The sequence below is a fragment of the Pseudorca crassidens genome, chromosome 16 (assembly GCF_039906515.1).
Source record: "Pseudorca crassidens isolate mPseCra1 chromosome 16, mPseCra1.hap1, whole genome shotgun sequence".
In the NCBI taxonomy this organism is placed as follows: Eukaryota; Metazoa; Chordata; class Mammalia; order Artiodactyla; family Delphinidae; genus Pseudorca; species Pseudorca crassidens.
The window spans coordinates 44062644-44084353 of NC_090311.1; the positions used below are offsets into that span (position 1 = coordinate 44062644).

At 40.1% G+C, this 21710-nt stretch overlaps 2 protein-coding genes across 4 annotated transcripts in view; one reads left to right on the plus strand and one right to left on the minus strand.

Annotated features, from left to right (window-relative positions):
• Positions 1-763, minus strand: part of IPMK (inositol polyphosphate multikinase) — a 41883-nt gene extending 41120 nt beyond the window's left edge. For 2 of the 3 annotated variants that reach the window (XM_067710157.1, XM_067710154.1), the window contains exon 1: positions 252-763. In XM_067710157.1, coding sequence (XP_067566258.1) covers positions 252-441 — 190 coding nt within the window. In that variant the 5' untranslated portion in view covers positions 442-763. The remainder of the gene's footprint in view (positions 1-251) is intronic. The other variant, XM_067710156.1, reaches the window with a different exon arrangement.
• Positions 764-1965: 1202 nt separating this feature from the next.
• On the plus strand, positions 1966-20486 carry CISD1 (CDGSH iron sulfur domain 1). The gene is made up of 3 exons (XM_067710160.1): positions 1966-2131; positions 10016-10221; positions 20068-20486. The coding sequence occupies exons 1-3, from the start codon at positions 2107-2109 to the stop codon at positions 20155-20157; spliced, it is 321 nt and encodes a 106-aa protein (XP_067566261.1). The 5' UTR covers positions 1966-2106; the 3' UTR covers positions 20158-20486.
• Positions 20487-21710: the final 1224 nt, after the last annotated feature.

Sequence of the window (21710 nt, forward strand, 5' to 3'; positions counted from 1 at the left end):
GGAGACCAGACACTCCTCTCCCCGCCACCTCCTGCTGCCCGCCTGACGCCCCACACCCCAGAAATCGTCCCACTTTTCGAGCCCCTGCTGCACGGGTCGCGAGGCTCTGGGGAAAGCGGAAGAGACCGGGGGTGCGGCGTACACACCCGGAGGGGCGTCCGGCACGGCCAACGAGCCCCAGGCTACCTCGGCCGGCCCGGGGCTCGCGAAGGCGGAAGGGGTGCGGTGAGCTCCGCGCCACCCCCACTTACCCACTTTGTCTTTCCCGTACATGTGCCCGGCCACCTGATGCGAGAGGGGCACGCAGCCGTTGAGGAAGCGGAGCCTGCCACCCGCCGGCTTCAGGGTGCCCTCGCGGGAGGTCTCGCCCGCCGGTGGGGTCCGCATTTCTGGGGGGCCGGGCGCCTCAAGCCGGAGAGGGGATGGCGGCTCCGTTGCCATAACGGAGAGCTGAAGCGGCAGCAACAGCGAGAGCAGGGAAGAAAATAAGGCGGAGGGAGGGGACGCCGGAGAACCCGGGGGTCGCTCAGGCTCGGCCGCGAGGAGGCCCGGGGGTTCCTGCGGCTGGTGCCCTCTGTGGCCCAAGGAGGGGGCCCATGACGCCGCGAAGGCGCGGGCTCGCCCTGCCCAACTCTCGGCGGAGCGCGCCTCTCGGCTCCCGTTGCTTAGCCGCCGTAGCCGCCGACCCGGGCGCAGCCCAGAAGACTGACCCCAGCGGATGAGCGGCGTCGGCGGTGGCGCCCCGCGCTCCCTGGGGCCTTGACGGCGACGGCGGCCCCACCTCCCGTGCCCCCGCCCCCTCCCGCTGTCCTCCAGTCCCCTTAGCTGCCGCGCGCGCGTCAGCGCCGCCGGCACCGCCGCCTCAGCCGCGAGCTTCCTACTGCGCGACCCGCGGCCGCCGCCGCTACTGAGCATGCCCAGAGGCCGCCAGACGGGACCCCCGCGGCAGGGCGCGCGCTCGGCGCTACCGGGGCGAGCGGAAGGCGACCTGGATGAGGCGACCAAGCTCGCGACTCTTCTCATTCCCACCCGGTTGGCCTTACGGTTCTGCCAGGGCTGGTGTGCCTTCATTCATTCAGTGCGCGCTTCAGCGCTTCCCGGAGTTAAGCTCAAAGACATCAGGGGCTCCCAGTTGTGAGGGGCAGTCAGTCACGCGTTAGGAGAGTTGGGAGGCAGTGGCGGTGCCCAGGGAGGCTTGGAAGACCACCTTTTAACTGCAATCACCTCCCTCCTCCAACTCCCACCCTGCACAGATACAACAGGAGTAAAAACAGGCAGCTTCTTAGAAGACGCACCTCCAAAACATCCCTCAAGTAATCCTATCCTCCCTCCCCAAATTGCTGCTCCTAAACAGCTAATTAAAAAAATTTGAAACCGACACTGATTTCAGACTGTAGAAGATAGGGAATAATCTTAATTTTTTTTAAGTGAGCACATTTTTTTTTAAGAAATGAGCCGTTTTTATCTCTCTCCCACTCGACCCTTAGCGCAAGTTCCAAGGTGATCAAGGAGAATTGGGTGGAAGGCAGAGAAAAGGGATGGACGCTGGGAGCGAGGGGGAGATTCTGGGATGGGACACCACAGTTGGTTCCTGTGTCCGGCATTTCAAGTGAAAACTGAACCTGGCCTTGCAGGTAGGTACCAGACTAAGCAAGAAAATTTTGGGTAAAACCTTAGATATCTGATTATGGCAAGTGTTATATCAGCACACACACCCTGCCCCCACAAATCCGCACACCTGGGAGAGACGTAAAACCTGGTCCGGATTCCTTATTCCAAAGGCCCGTCCGCTGGGCTCCAGGACCGAGCCCCTCAGGATTGCGCAAACTCAGTTGCTACCTCTCTTGGTCTTTTCCTCCTCCCACCTCTTACGGCTGTCAAAATCCGGACTCAGGACTTCCTAAAGGCCCGGAACGCAGCTTCGCGCATGCTCAGCATCAGCCCGGCTGCTTAATACACACGTGCTTACGGCCTATCGCGGCGCCTGCGCAGTCGCAGCCTGCAGTTCGCCCTTAGGACAGACGTCTGTTTTACCTTGACTCCCGCTGTCCACTCGAGCCGGTCTGTGCTCAGTGTCTTGTGTACATTCTTGCAAGCGACGGCGCCATGAGTATGACTTCCAGCGTACGAGGTGAAGTGGGGCATGGGAGCGGGTGAGGTTGGCGGCCTGCGCACCGGTTGCAGCTCCCTCGGCACCTCTTCGGGCTATTACGGCGGCCCTGCGTTCCCGCCAGTCTCGTAACCTTGAGATGGAGAAGGGCAAGCGCTCCGCGGACCTGCGGACACCTCGGGCCACACGGGGCAAGGGGGCCAGGTCAGGGTATGATCCGGGGCAAAAGTGGCGTGGGGGCCATGCAGGCATCTACCTAGGTCTGGGTAGTCCCCTAACTATACCGCTGCGCTGCTAGCTTTTCTTGTTCTTCCCTGAGATTCCTTTCTGTTGTGTCACAGGGCCTGGAAAAAAAAGGAAAGGTGAAAACAAAAAACAAAAACCCTCTTCCCCCTTCTCCACATTTAAATTACCGTGGAGTGAGAACGTAGATTTCCTGCAGCCCTCAAGCGATGCATGACTAATCACAGCTTAGTTTTGCACATTTTTTAAAGGGAAGGCACCCAATCCGAGGTCTTCAGTTTTCCCAGGGTTTTTTGTTGTTGTTTTTTGTTTTTAATGCCTCTGGCATCTGGACCTCGGTGGCAGTAGTCCAGGAGAGAGGATTGAAAACTGAGCTCATTGAGCCTTCACCTTTCTCAGCCTTGCTTCCCTTGTGCTAGTACCTAGCGTTTGGAAATGTTACTTCACAGAAGGTCCGATTAAAATTAAGAGACTTTCTAGAGCTTCACTTTATAACAATTCTTGGTGGTAGTATAATTAATATAATAGTTTGTACTGCTACGGGATACCTGTGATCTTTGCCCAGGTATAAAATACCACCCTCAAGGTTTGGTTACCTGTAACAGTAGTTAGGTAAAGGTAGATTGTCCAGAAATTAATTTAAAATAGTCTACTTGATTCATTTAGTAAATATTGAGCATCTGGAGTACCAGGTTCTGTAAAAGGTGCCTACTAACTTGGCCCTAATTTTGTAATAGATTCTATAAATTGGAGAATTCCACTTGTTGCGAAAAGTTATCTGTCAGAGTGAGGGTGATAACCCATGACATTTTTAAGTTACTAATGCGGTATATAGGAGGTGATTATTTGCAAAACGTATTTCAAAGGATACTCATCTTTAGACTCCTTTAAATAGAGGCACCTTCGTACATTTAAAATAGGGAGTGATTTTTATTGTAAAAAAAAAATTTTCTGAGGAATAAGACAATTGTGTAAAATAAGATATTCATGTGACTTGAGCCACTGATAATCTTATAGGAAGACAATTTGCACTTGTGTGATATGGGACAAAAGATTCCAAAGTGGTTTTTTTTAATGTGGAGTCATTTTGTATAATTGGGCACTAAACTCTATTTAGGTAGCATACTATTGAAATGTGATATAGGTGAACCCTAAGACTCTTAAGACTATAAGCTAATCTTTCTTGTAATCAAGACAAGTTTGTTATTTTTTTGACCTAATTATATGGGAATCCAAAGGTGACTTTCCCATTATTTTGCCATTTTCTAAGGGATAGGAAATTGCTTCGTCAATTGGGTTATTAGCTTAAACTTTAGGTACTCAACTTTGTTATGAGAACTACTTTTTTCCGGCTGTGTTGGGTCTTTGTTGCTGCATGCGGGCTTTCTTCTAGTTGCAGCGAGCAGGGGCTATTCTTTCACTGCCGTGCATGGGCTTCTCATTGCAGTGGCTTCTCTTGTTGCAGAGCACGGGCTTTAGGTGCGCGGGCTTCAGTAGTTGTAGCACGCGGGCTCAGTAGTTGTGGCTCACGGGCTCTAGATGGCAGGCTCGGTAGTTGTGGCACAGGGTCTTAGTTGCACCACAGCATGTGGGATCTTCCCAGACCAGGGCTCGAACCTGTGTCCCCTGCATTGTCAGGCGGATTCTTAACCACTGCGCCACCAGGGAAGCCAAAGAAGTAACTACTTTTTATTTCACCTAAAAGCATAAGGACTGTTGTGAGGACAATGGGCAGGGACCCCAAAGCCTTTGTAAATCACTTCTACCAGTGCTTTCTTCCTCAGATATAGTGGTGTGGCAAGGTAGGGACGGAATATCTGTTTTGTAATGTTTAGATCTCAAATTGTTCTACTCTCAGTGTTTAAACCAAACCTGTTCATTCCTATAGATTGAAAATCAATTTAGATCTTTTGATTTGGGGGAAGATGACCATGACTTTTCTCAGTTAAGTAAGTGAATTATATATTTTTTTTATAATTTGTGTGTATATTATATAATGGTATTTGGCAATGGTAAGCACTATATAAGTATATGGTAAATAAAAAATGAAAGGGTGTGTATGTGCATGCAGAATTCTTGTTTATGTTCAGGAAAAAAATAATGGGTGGGTTAGAAATAAAATGGAGATCAGGTCAGGACATGAATCTGGGAAAGGCAATGAGGATGAGTGATTGGAATGGTAATCCGAAGATCCCAGTCAGTGAGATGGCTTTTGATGCCCATTTGGTCGATATTACCAAACTTCCTTTTTCCTTATTGAGGTATAATTGACATACTTATACCAAACTTATTTTTTATGTGATACCAAATATTGATTACAGTTTTAGAAACTGTAATAAACATTAAGAAACATTAAGTGCCTTTCACTGCTACAGAGTCCCCGTTCTCTAATGACCCCTCCTCATACCCAATAGATGACCTCTAGGAAGTTTACTAAACTTCTTGCTCCTTAATACCTCCAAGACTCATTGACTCTGCTCTCATCCTTAATCCCTTCCCTTCTATTTGCAAGGAAGAGATTATCTGAGGCTGTTCTCTCTATATCATCCAGATGCCATTTTCTCCTGCTTCCTTAAGCTCTTGCCTCAGTAATGATACCAATTGCTCTTAATTCTTCTGTCCTCTCACAGGGATTTTCTTCTCTTCAGCCCAAAGTCACTCATAATTCACCCTCATTTAAAAAAAAAAGCCAACTAAACCAAATATTTTTAAAGGCCTTCCTTCTTCCTGCTGTCCCCTCAAGTCACTTTTTTCTTCATATTTTGCTTTACCCTCCAGTTACAAAATAAGCATTAGTCTATCTGCCTGTGCTTTATTGTACTTCCCAAACCCTGAGCACTACAATGCTTGTAACCAAAACTAAATTTCATAAGTTCTTATTCTCTGACTGTTATATCGTTGTCTCTTTTTTTGAAACTAACGCATAATTTTCCAATCCATTTAACTTCAACATATAAAAATACTGTTTGGGTTCAATAAATTTATTGAGTCATTTAAAGTAACTATTCAAGGGTTTGTTTTTATCTGAGAAGGAATGTGCAGATCATACTGTGAATAAAGGAGTTAGCTCCTATGGGTTATGAACAAAAAATAATAGGGGCTGTAGATGAAACAAGATTGGCAGTGAGTTGATACTTGTTGGAGCCGGGTGAGGGTAAATGGGAGGTCATTACAGTATTTTCCGTGTATGTCTGAAGGGTTCCATAATGAAGTTTTATTTTTAATCTCAGGAAGTATTGAAATTCCACAGTTTGATACAGTAGGTTAAGATGAGGCCAAAGAGAAGTCATTTGGTGTAAGAGCAATGTGATAGTAGGATGGACAGAGGGAGTTGCAAATTCAGATTAGGAATCTATTATTTCTTTTTACTTAACTAACATTGAACACTTCCTGTGCACCAGGCCTTGAGAGAAAAACGTTACCAGGCACAGCCTACCAATCTAAGGGGGACCTAAGGGAGGCAAAGATTTAAACACAGCTCCCCTCCCCCCCTCCTGAGGTGGAAGGAACATTCTGATTCTATGGCAGTTGACACTGGGTAGGAGAGGACAGTTTGGGGCTATCAAAGGGGCTAAAGGAAAAGAAGCAGGGTGAGATTTCTGTCTTAGGTTAAAGCAAAATGATTTCCCACAGTAAAGAAATGAGTTATAAATACGGGTGTGGGATTTGGGAACAAGTTGATGTTTTCTCTATCTCTGAATAATCCTAAGAGAGAAAACCAAAGATTATACAAAGATTGCCAGGGGAAGAGTAAGAAAGGGAGGGATTATTTAGAAGTGTATTTTTTGTATTTTCTTTATATTGATGTATTCATGGTATTTGTATAGATAGAGAGCATTGTTAAGCAAGGTAGGGGCTTGATCTAACTATAGGAACACTATACCTTGAGAGAGGTGTACAGAAAAGGGAAGTAAGGATAAAGTAGAAGAGGCAAAAATAAGGCTTAGGATATTTCTGGACACCAGTTTTGAAAGAATGTCTGAAAGGTGCCAACTGAAATATCTTTAGAAATTGGGTCTTGATATAGTCCCTTGTTCAACCTGAGATGGTGTCTGTTCTTAATAGGCATGTACACTATCAAGAACTAAATGTTACTTGGGTTTTATTGTTTGTTTACTGTCTTGGGTTTTCAATTCTTTCTCTATTGTAATTGTTGACTTTTGAATCCATCATCATTCTTGTCTATCTCCATATAGTTTCCTTTTCTTTCTTTTCCCTAGAGTTGCCAGTGGCATCCATAGCTTTTTGCCAGAAAAGACTGATTCAGGCTACAGTAATGAAATGATAAAACAGCAACATTTTTCTTACTCTGGGAACTTTTACATTTGTCTCTAATGAGGTTAGAGAATTAGAATTTGGGAATGGGGGAGGGATGGAAATTGTTTTCTTAAGACCTTATCTGACTCTGTGAGTCTAAAAAACTCATTGGAGCAAATGCAAAGCCATTTCCCAGCACACATATGGTGCTATGACATTTATAAAGGTTCATCAGTGACCCTCCTTAGGGGGTAGGGTCACAGAGTGCATGTTTTGATTCCCCACAGGGCAGCCACTCTTGGGTAATATCTAGAGTTAGTTCCCTCTGTGTCAATTATTCTGTCATTTCTTCCACCATCAAAAAAATCCAAGGGAAGTAAAGGTTTTTAAAAAGTCACCATATGGGGCTTCCCTGGTGGCGCAGTGGTTGAGAGTCCGCCTGCCGATGCAGGGGACACGGGTTCGTGCCCTGGTCCGGGAAGATCCCACATGCTGCGGAGCGGCTGGGCCCGTGAGCCATGGCCGCTGATCCTGTGCGTCCGGAGCCTGTGCTCCGCAACGGGAGAGGCCACAACAGTGAGAGGCCCGTGTATCGCAAAAAAAAAGTCACCATATGGATTCAGTTGGTAGTAATGAGAAAGGAGAATATAAGGATGTTTTGATGGCTGAGAAAGATTCTTCTGGCCTATCATAAGTTTCAGGTAGAAATTCCTATAGGACTTTTTTTTTATATCATGAGACCAATTAATCCTAACCAATTGTAGTTGTTCTTTGGATCTCAGGCCTTTATGTAATATGTAGGCATCATTAAAACAAATCTGATAGAGATTACTTCAAACTTCACCTCAAAAGTAAGGTGTAGGGCTTCCCTGGTGGCGCAGTGGTTGAGAGTCCGCCTGCCGATGCAGGGGACACGGGTTCGTGCCCCGGTCCAGGAAGATCCCACATGCCACGGAGCGGCTGGGCCCGTGAGCCATGGCCACTGAGCCTGCGCGTCCGGAGCCTGTGCTCCGCAACGGGAGAGGCCACAACAGTGAGAGGCCCGCGTACTGCAAAAAAAAAAAAAAAAGGTAAGGTGTAACTAAGATCAACAGCATTTAGGGAATTGTATTATTTCAGTCTTTTGGGATATTTCCCTCTTTTAAGTTTATACTAAGGATTTAACATTCAGCAAACATAATTGAATATATATATGCAAAGCAGTATTTTAGCCCATTTTGTGATAGGTACATTAACTATTCAGAGTGGCTTTCCATTAGCTAAGAAGTAGATTGCTATAACTCCTGACATTTTCTCAAGGGACTTCCATGGTTAAAAATGCATCAGAAAGGAAGATCATGAATCAAGCTAGAAATCAGTAAAGTTTCAGCCCTGCTTGGAGTTGCCACAGAATGATACCATGAAGCAGCACTAAAATTCAAGGCAGGGAATTCTCTGGTGGTCCAGTGGTTAGGACTCCAGCTCCAAGACTGGAGCTTTCACTGCTGTGGGCTCCTGTTCAATCCCTAGTTGAGGGAATAAGATCCTACAAGCTGTGCAGCGCAGCCAAAAAAAAAAAAAAGAAAGAATCCTTTACCAATGAGAAAAAATGATGACATTCATAATAAAACAAATTTTAAAAAATAATAAATAAAAATTCAGGGCAAATCTACACAAGGTGTGTAGTTTAAAGTATCTTTCAATGAAGCCAAAGGTTTGAAGCTATCAAATGACTTATTAACTTTTCTCAGTCATACAGTATCTGGGAAGGGCATAAAGTTAATGTTTATTTTATATAGCAGGGAGGAATAGAACTGTTGTGTGGGCAGGAAAACAAACTAAATTTTTTCATAGAGAAAAATAACTGTGGTTGAAAATAGAATCCAAGGAACATGCTAATTAGGAACACTTGATGAAAACTAAATTATTAAATAAGCTAGAAGAGAAGACCGAGATAAAAGGAACTAAGTGTGAGAGTGGTTGTTCCTTTCCATTAGAGTTTTGTAAGAATGAACTCCAATTTTATGTAAGGAACTATTAGGTTCAATGATTAATCACATTAGTACAATAAGAAATTTGACTCAGTAGTGCAAGTAAGCCATACAGTTAATTATTCATTATATGTTTTTATTTGGTCTTGGAATGTGTTTTTTGTACTTGTCTCTCTAGGGCTTTATTTGATAGTCTGGGAACTTATTTCAAACACTGTGAAGATCTGACTTAGGAAATGCTGGGACGCAGTCCAGTGTGTTTATCCTGACCCCTGTTCAACTTCTTCCTGCAGTCCACTCCATGCTGGGAATAGACAACTCTCCTCTGAGACTGAGGCTAACCAGACTATGCAGAACTCTCTCCTCTCCAGAATTCTCTGGAACTGGGGTAGTTGTTAAGTGCTTGGATTTCTAAGGGATCCTTGAAAAGCTACGTGAACAGAATAAATAGATGGCCTATTAGTCAAGCAAATAATTGCACAGAAAAATGTCATTAAATTTAAAATGAAGTTTGTAGGGAATTCAGATCATCCACTGGTGGATAATGGAAATTTAGAATTTATTAAAGGAGAATCTAACTAATTATATTATGTTTTCTATAAAATTAGTACCTTCTGAGTTTTATTTTAATGAGACACTTTGAAAACAAAAACAAAGCTTTTGAATGACTTGAAGCCCAGAATGCTGGTGGATATATTCCTCTGAATGTTTAATATTAAAGGTTGGTTTTGTTTTATTTGTCCTTTCTTTTTCTTTGGATACCAGTTCTGTTCGTGGTTATGCATTTTTAAATGACTAAAGGACCTACTATTTAAGTGAACTCTGGGACTTCCCTGGCGGTCCAGTGGTTAAGACCCCACTCTTCCACTGCAGAGGCTACAGGTTCAATCCCCTGTCAGGGAACTAAGATCCTGCATGCTTCAGGTGTGGCCAAAAAGAAAAAAAAAAGAACTCTGATGAGTCATTTTGTTAACATAATCACCTCCTGATTTTTAGAGGGATGAGGAGGGTCTTGTTTGTAATCTGAATTTTTATGGTCTTATTAGTAATCTGAATTTTTATATGTATCTTTTTTTTTAAAGCAATAGGTATCTGCAGGCTCACAGGTTATTTTAAATCTATTTATGAACACTTTAAAAAGATTACTAAACTTTGTTTCTTCTCCAATTATAAAATAATTTTTAAGTTTCCCTCTTCTATCTTAACTTAGCTAACAATACTGAATAGAAAATACACAATTGCCTCAGTAAGGGCTGGGGAAGGTTTTAACAAGGGACTACTTCACCAGTGTGTTCTGATCATTTTTTTAATGTTAAACACCTTTGACTGTTGGGATGCTTAGTACTCAAAAACTGGATTTCCTGAACGTTCGTGTTAGATTATTGGTATAGATTTTGGTTTTGATAATCATTCCTGTTTTCCTTCCCTACTCTAGTTGAATGGATTGCAGCGGTTACCATTGCTGCTGGGACAGCTGCAGTTGGTTATCTAGCTTACAAAAGATTTTATGTCAAAGATCATCGCAACAAATCTATGGTAAACCCTCACATCCAGAAAGACAACCCCAAGGTAGTACATGCTTTTGACATGGAGGATTTGGGAGATAAAGCTGTGTACTGCCGTTGTTGGAGGTCCAAGAAGGTAAGAGAAGCAAGTCCTTTATGCCAGTGCCGTCTTTAATGCAACATTTCGTTTAAACTATCTGCCACACTGGTACCATCAAATATCAAGATATCCCTTCTCCTTTGCTTCCTTTTTTCTATGGATTCTGTTTTTCTCTGTTTTCTGTGTACTCTTCAGGAATATATTTACTAAGATGTATAACCACCATGCAGTGAAATTGCATCGTACCCTCGTCGAGTTAGGCAAATATAACCACATTCTTGGCCAAAGAAGAGAGAAAAATCCCTTTATTTACGCTTAGAATTTCCTCCCCAAGTGGGTGTTAGCATTCAGTATCCCAGGAAAAGGAGTATGCAGCCTAAATACAAAGAGAAACAGAAGAGGTCATTTTTTTTCCCCTTGAGATTTCAAGCTCCTAGATTCTAGCACAAGTTTTAGAAATATCAAGAGAAACTTTTGGAAAATCACCCCTGAAAATTTCTTACCTGGTACATATGTATTGACCCTATATCCTAAGCTTTTTTTAAGCTGCAGCTCCTATATTTAAATATCCAACACAGGATTTTTTTGTATCTTTATTTTCTTTTGCGAGAATTGCATTTTATCAAGTTCCATCTGGAATTATCTCTGTGATACCTGCAGCTTTTAGATAGCGATGACAGCTGGTGATCTGAAGATGGTAAAATGCTCTCCTAAGGTCATCTTGAAAAGCTTCATACATTGAATAACTTCAGAATTTCTGGTATATTTAGAGAAATATGGTGAAATACTGTGTATACTGCCACTATTAACATTTAAATAAAATGGATTTTACTAAAGATGACACTATAAGGCCTAAGAAAATAGACAATAAAAATGATGTATCTGTTTCTGAAAGCATGTTATGTCAGGGACCTCTTCCCACAGTGGAAAGCCATTATCACAAATCACATATCACAGATAAGGAAGAAGTCACATACCAGGTAACGGAAAGCATATTACTCTAACCCCCTTCTCCGGATACAATTGATACTGTATAATCCAGTGGTGATAGAGTGCTTAGATTATGTCATTGTGTCTGAAAACTGCTTGATGAACATATGGAATATGAACCAAAAATTAATAGTCCCATTACAGAAATTGTTCCTTAAGAAGAGCACTGTTCATTTGGAGTATGGGATTGTTTATAAGTACTAGTGGAGTTGCTAGAAAATAATCCTCAATAATATTCTGTAGACTAGATCTGGTTTGTTTTTTAAAAATTAACACCTATAATAGGTTTCATTCTCTTGTTGCTCACCAAAATATAAAAAGTAATACCTTTAGGAGCTTTCCTGGTGGCACAGTGGTTGAGAGTCCGCCTGCCGATGCGGGGGACATGGGTTCGTGCCCCGGTCTGGGAACATCCCACATGCCGCGGAGCGGCTGGGCCCGTGAGCCATGGCCGCTGAGCCTGCGCATCCGGAGCCTGTGCTCCGCAACGGGAGAGGCCACAACGGTGAGAGGCCCGCGTACCGCAAAAAAAAAAAAAAAAAAAAAAAAAAAGTAATACCTTTAGAAATTAAGGCATTTCTAAGTCCGGAGTTGTAATAGTTCTTTAGTCAGTGATCTTAAGTAGTTCATTTAATTTCTATTACTTACATACATGCTTGAGAACAGTTAAATAGTAAAACAGCAGGTATCATAGATGTGTGTAGTAGATGCAGTACGAATGCTTTAAATAAAAGGAAGAGCTTGTTGCACTGTGGGCTAGAATTTTCTGGGAAGGCATAGTGATATATACATGGGAGTTAAACTGCCCTTGGAAAGATTGGTGGCATTGGAATACACTAGCAAGTATTGGGGACTCTTTCTCAGAATCTGTGGGAAAGGACTCATGAGTGAAAGTGTGATCGATGAGGAATCTAGTCTGGTCCTTGCACCTCCCTCCCCGCAGGAATAAGTCCAAATTGAGGAGAGTCTTGAGTACCAGCGTGAGGAATTTGTGCCTCCCAACATGGGGGAGCTTCTTGTCAGGGATTTCAGACATAAAGTTATACTTACACCAGAGTGCTGGCTGTGGGAATGGCGAAGCATGAACAGATACATGAACCATTTTGAGGCAAGGATCAGCCAAATGCAATGACTGATTTGTGCGAAAGATTGTGGGAGGAAGACTAAAGCTCGTGGAAGTATCTTGCTTAAGATAGGATCGTAGGGTTAGAAGAGGTGGTGCCGTTAACGGAAATAAGGAATTCGGGGTGAATGGCTCATTTTCCAGGACACCAATGAGGAGTTCAATTTCAAAGAGTGACACTGAGGTGACATTTGAATGGAAATGTACAGCAGACAGCCTGAAATGTGGGACTAAAGCTGAGACATCAGGGTTGGAGATAGCGATCAGCAAAACTGATGAGTCAAGGGTAGGAATGCAGCAGATCCTTGGTACAGATAAAAATCGAGGGCTAAGTATGAAATCTTGGAGAATTTTCTGCATTTTGTAAAGAGAAGAGCCAAAAAAGGAGATGAAATGGGTCCCAGAGTTAGAAGAAAACTAAGAATATCGTGGCTTCACGGTGGAAAAGGGAAAAGTTTCAAAGAAGGTTTGATTGTGAACATCGGCTTGTGCAAAAGACCAGGAGGTGAATAGACTATTATACTAAGACTGTGGGGTTAAACAATTAGGCAACTGACCTTTTGGTGTCATTTTCACAGAATAATTAGAATAGAAGCTGTGTCCAAATGGATTACAGTATGAATTACTACTAAAGAAATACCTAAATATATGGTATTTCTAAATATATGGCAAAATTTTGGTAAATATGACAGTGAATGGAAAGAAAAAAATATGATGACTGCTTGAGTGAACGCTGAAGCTTACCTTTGAAGCCAAGTAAAGGGCGTTTGCTTTGGTTGGGTGTTTCCAGAGGGTAAAGGGTCAATAAAGCGAATGTGGACTTTTATGGACTAAGATCTCAAGTATTTCAGGAAGAATCACAAATGGACACAGGCCAAGCTAGTGGTTTAAAAGTTTATTAGACTTTATAAGTCAACAGAACGTTCCAGGATTATTCTTTCATCATACTATTTAGAGTTTCCCTTAGGTAAACTTTAAGGAAAGGAATGCGAGACCAGTCATTTTATTTTCAATTTTCTCAATGTCTTCTTTCTTTTTAAGCTTATCTTTCATACCATTATTAATCCTCTTTGCATCTTTGATTTGTCAGTTCTGAATTTTCCCTGAATCTTGGGCACTTTTTATTACCACATGAGGCGATTCAAAGTTCACTTTGAATATCATTCAAATTATTCTCCAGGCATCTTTGGAATCTCTGCACATTCCTGAGGTTCCTAAGGTTGTCACGCAGGTGCCAAGTCACACACTTACATGCCTGTCCACAGAAGGCTTGATACCTTTGATTAGATGGCTATATGGAGTTTATGTTCAGTAATTTTTTCCTCATACACCAGTTGTGTTTCTAATACAACAAAATTTAAACTCCTATCTAAAAAAAAAAATTTATGTATTATATAAACTAATTCAGTTTTAATTCATTATTTTTTTTAATTGAAGTATTGTTGATTTACAGTACTGTGTAAGTTTCAGGTGTACAGCATAGTGATTCAGTTTTGGAGGGGTTTTTTTGCTGATTATATTCCAATATAGGTTATTAAGAGCTATTGGATATAATACTCTGTGCTATACAGTAAATCCTGTTGTTTATCTATTTTATGTGTAGTCGTTTGTATCTGATGATCCCATACTCTTCATTTTGTCCCTCCCCCCTCTAATTCATTCTTAAGGTACAGTCACGAGTAACCTGTTGTGGGTTTCTAACATTTTGAGCAGTTTTCTCAGACCTAATGAATCAGATCTCTTAGTCAAGTGCAGAAATAACATGTTTTTAACACACTTCGTTCCTCCTCTCTTCCCCCCGATTGGTGTTCCCTCTGCTGTTTCAGAAACTGGACTGTTTCATAGTATTTCACAAAAGGGTTGTCCCTAAGTGAAGTGAGAAGGAAAGGAACCAATACAAAGGAAATGATTAAAGCAACTACAGGGAAAGATACTATTTGAGACAGTGGTATGTTGAGAGGGGTGGAAGGAAAGGAGAGTACGAGCATAGATTTCGGACTCAGCCTTAGAAAGAAAGAGATAGTCTTACTTTCGAAACAAGGTGAGGGAACATTGATGTCAGAGGGAAGAGTGTGCAACATGGTCTTACTAGATTCCCAGCCCCCACTTATCTTGGGTAGATTATGGCGTTTGCTGAGTTGTATGGTGGCCATTGGGGAGGCAGGAGAGATTTGAACAAGGACAGCAGGAGAAGGCAGACTAAGAGATAATCAAGAAAGAGAGGAAAGGTGAGCCAGTTCATGCCAGGAGCTCAACTGAAATTGCAATGAAATGTAACTGTGTAGAATAATTTTCTTTCCTTAACAACTTCCGGATTTGAGTTGGGTTTTTTTATTAGTGATGGGTTTGTTTTTGGTGGGTGTGTGTGGGAGTGTGGGTGTGTGTGTATGAGTTATGGAAAGTCTCCACCCTATTAATGGTTAGAAATGGGACTTCCCTGGCTGTCCAGTGGTTAAGACTTCACGCTTCCAATGCAGGGGGCGTGGGTTCGATCCCTGGTTGGGGAACTAAGATCCCATAAGCGGCGCAGCGGGGCCAAAAAAAAAAGAGTGGCACTGACTCCATTTCTTCATAGAAACAATATTCTGATCGTTGGTTACATTGCTTGCCCAATTCACACAAAGACAGTCTTGTAGGGCTTCCTTGGTGGCGCAGTGGTTAAGAATCCGCCTGCCAATGCAGGGGACACGGGTTCGAGCCCTGGGCCGGGAAGATCCCACATGCAGCGGAGCCACTGAGCCCGTGCACCACAACTACTGAGCCCATGTGCCACAACTACTGAAGCCGTGTGCCTAGAGCCCGTGCTCCACAACAAGAGAAGCCACTGCAATGAGAAGCCCGCGCACCACAATGAAGAGCAGCACGGGCTCGCTGTGACTAGAGAAAGCCCACGCGCAACAGCGAAGACCCAACGCAGCCAAAAAAATAAAATTTAAATAAAAAAAAAAAAGACAGTCTTGTAAAATCTTAATTTTTCTTACATATTTTCCTACTATATCTACTATCATAGGTCTTACTAAAGTAAGTATATAAGAATGGTATAAAATGTCATATTCTCTTGTTTAGTCTCAAAGATCTCATTGCTTTTATTTTCTTTCTCAACCAAAGCAAGCTTGTTTCTCAGAGCAGTTTATAGTAATGAGCCAAATGGCCCCAGGCAACTTCCTTGGAAAATATAATCCAAACTCTAATTAAAAATACAAAGTTTGGCAAAGGAAGCTTCAAAAAAATTTTTTTTAATTTTTGCAAGTAGAAGAGGTAAGTCAAGGATGAACAGTTATTTATTTCCATCTTGAATCACCCTAAAAACAGAAACATTATAACTTGAGATGTGGGACCATTAAAAAGAAACAAGTTTTGTGCTTTTTATGAAGACCCTGACAAGGTTGCTAGCTTTCCAAGTAGAGAGCAAGGATCTCTAGTGTTTTTTACCCCTAAACATTTATTTCCACCTCTTCTCCATACTCTCTCTTCTCTAGTTTTAAAGGTATTTGGGATTCGTAGTTTTCTAATTGGATTAACAAATATGATAGTATATTTTCTGGACATACAGGAAATTCAACCAATTTAATTCACAAACTTTTCTCCAGGATTTGTTAATAGACAAAGGTTAACATCTTAGAACAAATGTTAGAATCATCTGTGAGCTAAACTTTTTTCTCATCAATTTTCTGATTCTTTTATTTTTAAGTATTGATACATGAGCTGAATTAAATATACCCTTTGTGTTTTTTGTAATTTCAGCTCTTGACATTTTTAACACATTTAAAACTTTTAGTGAGTTAATAAAATTCACATTTTCATTATATTGTTATTTAATACAAAAACTGCTATACTTCCTAGATTACGTTTGAAAGTATATATCCACCACATGTTTTTTTTCTCCTGTATAGAAAGGTCAAAAATGAAACAAGGCACTTTCTGGAAAAACACAAATATTGTTATGTAATTTACCATTTGAATTTTAATGCCCAGTAATTACCATTCATTCATTTATACTGTATATCAGAATCATGAATTAATTTTAATAAATACATTCTACTAACACATACAATGTATTAAGAAATTGCTAATCCTATCTTGAAATAACTCATTTTGGCTCTTGGTTGAAAAAAATGTTTAGTCTTTTCATTAACTTAAAATGAGACATATCTAATGGATAAATGTGAGAATGCCTAATCTTCACATGAAGTTTGGGAGATTATTCTGACTAGTGTTAAGTGATATAGGAAGTACTATTAAAAGATATCTGTGCCTCTGAGCAGAATGATTTTGAATACGGAGGTTACATTTTAAAGGCATACAAAGCTTTATGTACTTTAAAGAAGCATGAAAGTTTATTAACAAATAGCCAGGATCTCCTTATTTACTACTTTTTTTTTTAACTTTTATTGGAGTATAGTTGATTTACAATGTTGTGTTAGTTTCAGGTGTATAGCAAGTGAATCAGTTATACATATACCCACTCTTTTTTAGATTCTTTTCCCATATAGGTCATTACAGAGTACTGAGTAGAGTTCCCTGTGCTATACTAGTAGGTCCTTACTAGTTATCTATTTTATATACAGTAGTGTGTATATGTCAATCCCAATATCCCAATGTATCCCTCCCCCCACTCACTACTTTTTAAAGAAATATTTTTAGATTGTTTTTTTCTTTTAATCCTTTTTTAAAATTTATTTATTTTATTTATTTGTTTTTGGCTGCATTGGGTCTTAGTTGCTGCACGTGGGCTCTCTCTAGTTGCGGCAAGTGGGAGCCACTCTTCATTGTGGTGCACTGGCTTCTCTTTGTGGTGGCTTCTCTAGTTGCGGAGCACGGGTTCTAGACGCACAGGCTTCAGTAGTTGTGGCACGTGGGCTCAGTAGCTGTGGCTCGCGGGCTCTAGAGCACAGGCTCAGTAGTTGTGGTGCACAGGCTTAGTTGCACTGCGGCATGTGGGATCTTCCCAGACCAGGGCTCAAACCCGTGTCCCCTGTAATGGCAGGCGGATTCTTAACCACTGCGCCCCCAGGGAAGCCCTAAAGAAGTATTTATTTTTTACTTGTTTACTTTTAAGACCATGATGAAACATGTGAATTTCCATTTTTAGGCAGAACCAGATTATTACAAAATTATATCCTCATTTTAGATGTATGGCTTTCTTATCTTTTGTATATTTCTCTATAGATTTCTCTCCTGTTCTTTATATATGGAGAAAAATAATTTGAGAAAATATATTAGTTTTCTAGTATTTTCAATGTGAGACTAAAATAAAAATAAAAGGGACTTCCCTGGTGGTCCAGTGGTTAAGCCTTCCAATGCAGGGGGTGCGGGTTCGATCCCTGGCCAGCAAGCTAAGATCCCACATGCCTTGCGGCCAAAAAACCAAAAAAAAAACCCCAAAACAGAAGCAATATGGTAAAAAATTCAATGAAGACTTTAAAAATGGTGCATATGAAAAAAAAATCTTGAAAAAAAATAAAAGTTAAATATGCTATTTTAGTAAATTATTTGAGACTTTTAACTTTATGAATATTTCATTTTTCAGAAATGTATTTTATAACCTGTGGGCATAAAACCATACAGTGACGTGTTTTGTGTGTGCTATTTATAAAAATGGAGTTTTTTTACAATGTAAACTTTTATTCTCACTGTAAAATCATCTGTGTTTGTTTATTAAACATACGTCACTTTGAAATGCTGTTCTTTGCTGTGGGATACATTTCAGTTTAATATTTTATGGGCTGTTTCCTCATCCATGCCAAGAAAACACTGAAAGCTTGGGGTCATGTTTTTGTTGCACGGACTTGTTTTTAATATGAATATACTGTACCATATTTTATTGACAGAAATAATGTAACTTTTATATACATTGAATTTATATTGGCACCCCAAGATAGAATTTATACTTGGAAATATAAGATGTGACGATACCTTGAGTTTTTCTGTAGTTTTTAACTAATTTACCACCTCCCAGAACTATATGCAGATCGTAAAATTAAAATTGAATTTCTTTAACATCAACCCAATATTATTTTAATCTTAGAATAGACAAGTCTCATCAAAGTTTAATATTATGTACCATCATTGTCTAGTTTCAGGTATTGAAAATTATACTTCCTTAATGGAGTAATGGGTGATTTTGCTCTTCAGGCCAGGACTCCTGTTACTTTACTCTTCTAAATAGGCTCAGTTCGTGCCACAGTGTACCTTATACTAAACAGTGAAGCTAGATTCTAAAGTGCAGGTACATTCCAGATACCAAGAATAAAGCAAAGATGCTCGCTGTCATCATTTGACATGAAATAAAAAATGAAAGGTATAATATAGAAGGAAAAAACAAAATAATATACTGATAATTGTAAAATCCTGAGGAGACACCTAAAACATTGTTGCATTCTTATTTTTTTATCATTTAACAGTAGGAAGGACATACTTGCAAAAAACAGTGGTATATACACACACACAGACACACACATATATTTATATATATAATATATATCAAGAGTAGTCAGGTATGAAAACATATACCTAATTATAATAACCATAAAACATGTAAGGCAGAAATGATCTTATTAGAAAATGCATAAGACCTGAGGATGAAAAACACAAGAGGAATAAAATAGGACGTGGCCAAAAAATTCTCAAGTTTATCTGGAGGAATAAATAGGTAACGTTTAATAAAGTTAGGTAAAGAATAAATAGGAAAGTTTTAACAAAAAAGAGTAATGTGAAGGAAAACCAGCCCTACCAAATATTGAAGCCAATTTTAAACACAGTCATTATCCCATTATGAATATGATAATATGAATGATGAATATGATAATGTAGAACCTATAAATAAGCATTTTTATATGTAGAATTCATTTTGATAAATTTATGAATAAAGGTATAACAATTTGGGAAGCAATCACCTCTAATAATATTGAAGCAACAGGATCTTAGAACAGAAATTTGCAAATTGCGCTCTGTAGAACACCGTGATAATGGGTATCAAAGTGAAAGTGTCCATAGTCCAATCAGCTTGGGAAATTTGGGGTTAAAATAGTGTTTTATAGCAGAACCTCTTTAAAATAATAATATATGTTGTGACTTAACTGTATATGTTTTTTAAACACAGAATGAAGTTACATCAGAATATTTTGCAGGACTTAATTTGCAGAGCTCACTCTGGGAAACACTGTGTTAAATATTTAGTTTTTGTCCCTTTTCCTTCAACTGGACACCAAAATGTCTGTGTTTTCTAAAATGTGAAATCTTGGAAAGGAATGGAAATTTATCGCATCTCCAGGAGAAAGAAGTCTCCATGAAGGATGATAAAAAGGGAAATACTTATTTGTATGAAAGAAGAGAAATTAAGGATATGAATAAATAAGCAAAATAAAAAGGGTTGGGTAAAAAATTGCTGCAAAGATGATCAGCAAAAGGATAATGAACAGATTGATTTTAAACAAATGAACTTAGGCTCTTACCAATAGATAGGCCATGGATGTAGTTCACTAGAAAGGAAATATAACTAGTACATAAACATGGAAAAGGTTTTCCACATCCACAATCAAACGTCACAAATGGAAATTCAATTAATGATCTGTGTATTATCCACAAGTCAGTTTCTTCCTCCTCCTTAGTGTGTACACTTTACATATGCTCATTAAGAAAACCTGTAAAAGGTAGCCAAGAAAAATCTATTGAGTTATCATGTCATATGTGAATTAAGCATCACCCCCACTCTGCCAAACGTAATACTGATTTTGCAATTAGACATTTCACATTCTTTCTCTTCCTAGTTCCCACTCTGTGATGGCTCTCACACAAAACACAATGAAGAAACTGGAGACAACGTGGGACCTCTGATCATTAAGAAAAAAGACACTTAAATGGACACTTTTGATGCTGCAGACCAACTTGTCATGATGTTTCCTGATCATTTAATTAGAATGAGTACCACTTGTGTCTAATTCACCTCCCCTGGGTTCTAGATGGGGTATATTGCAAACTACAGCTTTCGTATTCACGGCATTTGCCTTACTTGTTGAACCATCGTGGTGCACATTTGTTGAAACAAAAAAAAAAGGAAAAAGGAAAATCCAGTCTCATGGACTGTGGGTTACTTTGGTCTTGTAAGGATCCGTTTCTTTACATTTAAATATGACATTACAATATAGTTGTATGGCGAAGTTAACGTATTAAATTATTCTCAAAATCATGTCTGTGCAGATTGTACTTGTAATTTCAAAGAAAAATTATCACCATTTAATATTACTTAGTTAACCTAGAAAGTAAATTGGGTGTGATTAAACTACGTTAATCTCTTAATAACAATCTAGGAAAAATCTTTTATGACCTTGGTTTTCTTCTTGAACGTGGTAATGACACTGAGAAAATACAGCTTCTGTGTTTTCAATCAAAATGAACTTTGAATGTTAATTCTGCTTAATCAAAAGTGGGCCAGGTCAATAATAAAGGGACAGTAACTTCTTTGTATTCATCTTCATGGATATTTAATTGATCCATTAAAGAAACCAGTAGTGGAAATTTAGATCAAAATGATATGAGATTTAAAGTTGTCATGAAGGATGTCTTAAAATGTAATAATGTTCCAGAATTCTAGCCAAGGAGTGGCAAACACTTGAATTGGGGACACTGAAGGAATTGGAACACATAATATCAAGTCTCCTGTATGCAGAGCCACACATCCTTGACAGAAATAGTAGTCATGAGGGTAGATCAGAGGCATGGGAAGATTTTTATTTCCTCATGCTTGATAATCAGGCACATGATTAATTCTAGTAAAGAAACTGGGGGAGAAAAATAAGAATTACATCCTCTTTTAAACTGTATAATCTTAAAAGCAAAAATTTGAAGACAAGTGTTTATGTCATATTCTTCAAAGTAACTTTCTTCAGACCAGAAACATTGCATTTCATTGCTGATTCAGAAAAAAATATGAAAACTGAAAATAATTAGGAGCAATAAAAGAGTTAAGACAGGAGTAGTTAATATATATATATATTTTTTTTTTTTTTTTTTTTTTTTTTGCGGTACGCGGGCCCCTCACCGCTGTGGCCTCTCCTGCCGCAGAGCACAGGCTCCGGATGTGCAGGCCCAGTGGCCATGGCCCATGGGCCCAGCCGCTCCGCGGCATGTGGGATCCCCCCGGACCGGGGCGTGAACCCGTGTCCCCCGCATCGGCAGGCGGACCCTCAACCACTGCGCCACCAGGGAAGCCCAGGAGTAGTTAATATATTTTTTAAGAGAAATTAGGTTTTTGGATTTCATGGGTTAGAAGGAAAAATATATACGTAATGTAGCAGACATAATTTGAAATTGACAAAGGTAACAGGTAAACATTCTCATCATTTCTTTGCAGGCACTTGAATTCTCAGTAGTAGTGCATCATGTTTCTACTTGGTAGGATCCAGAATTACTT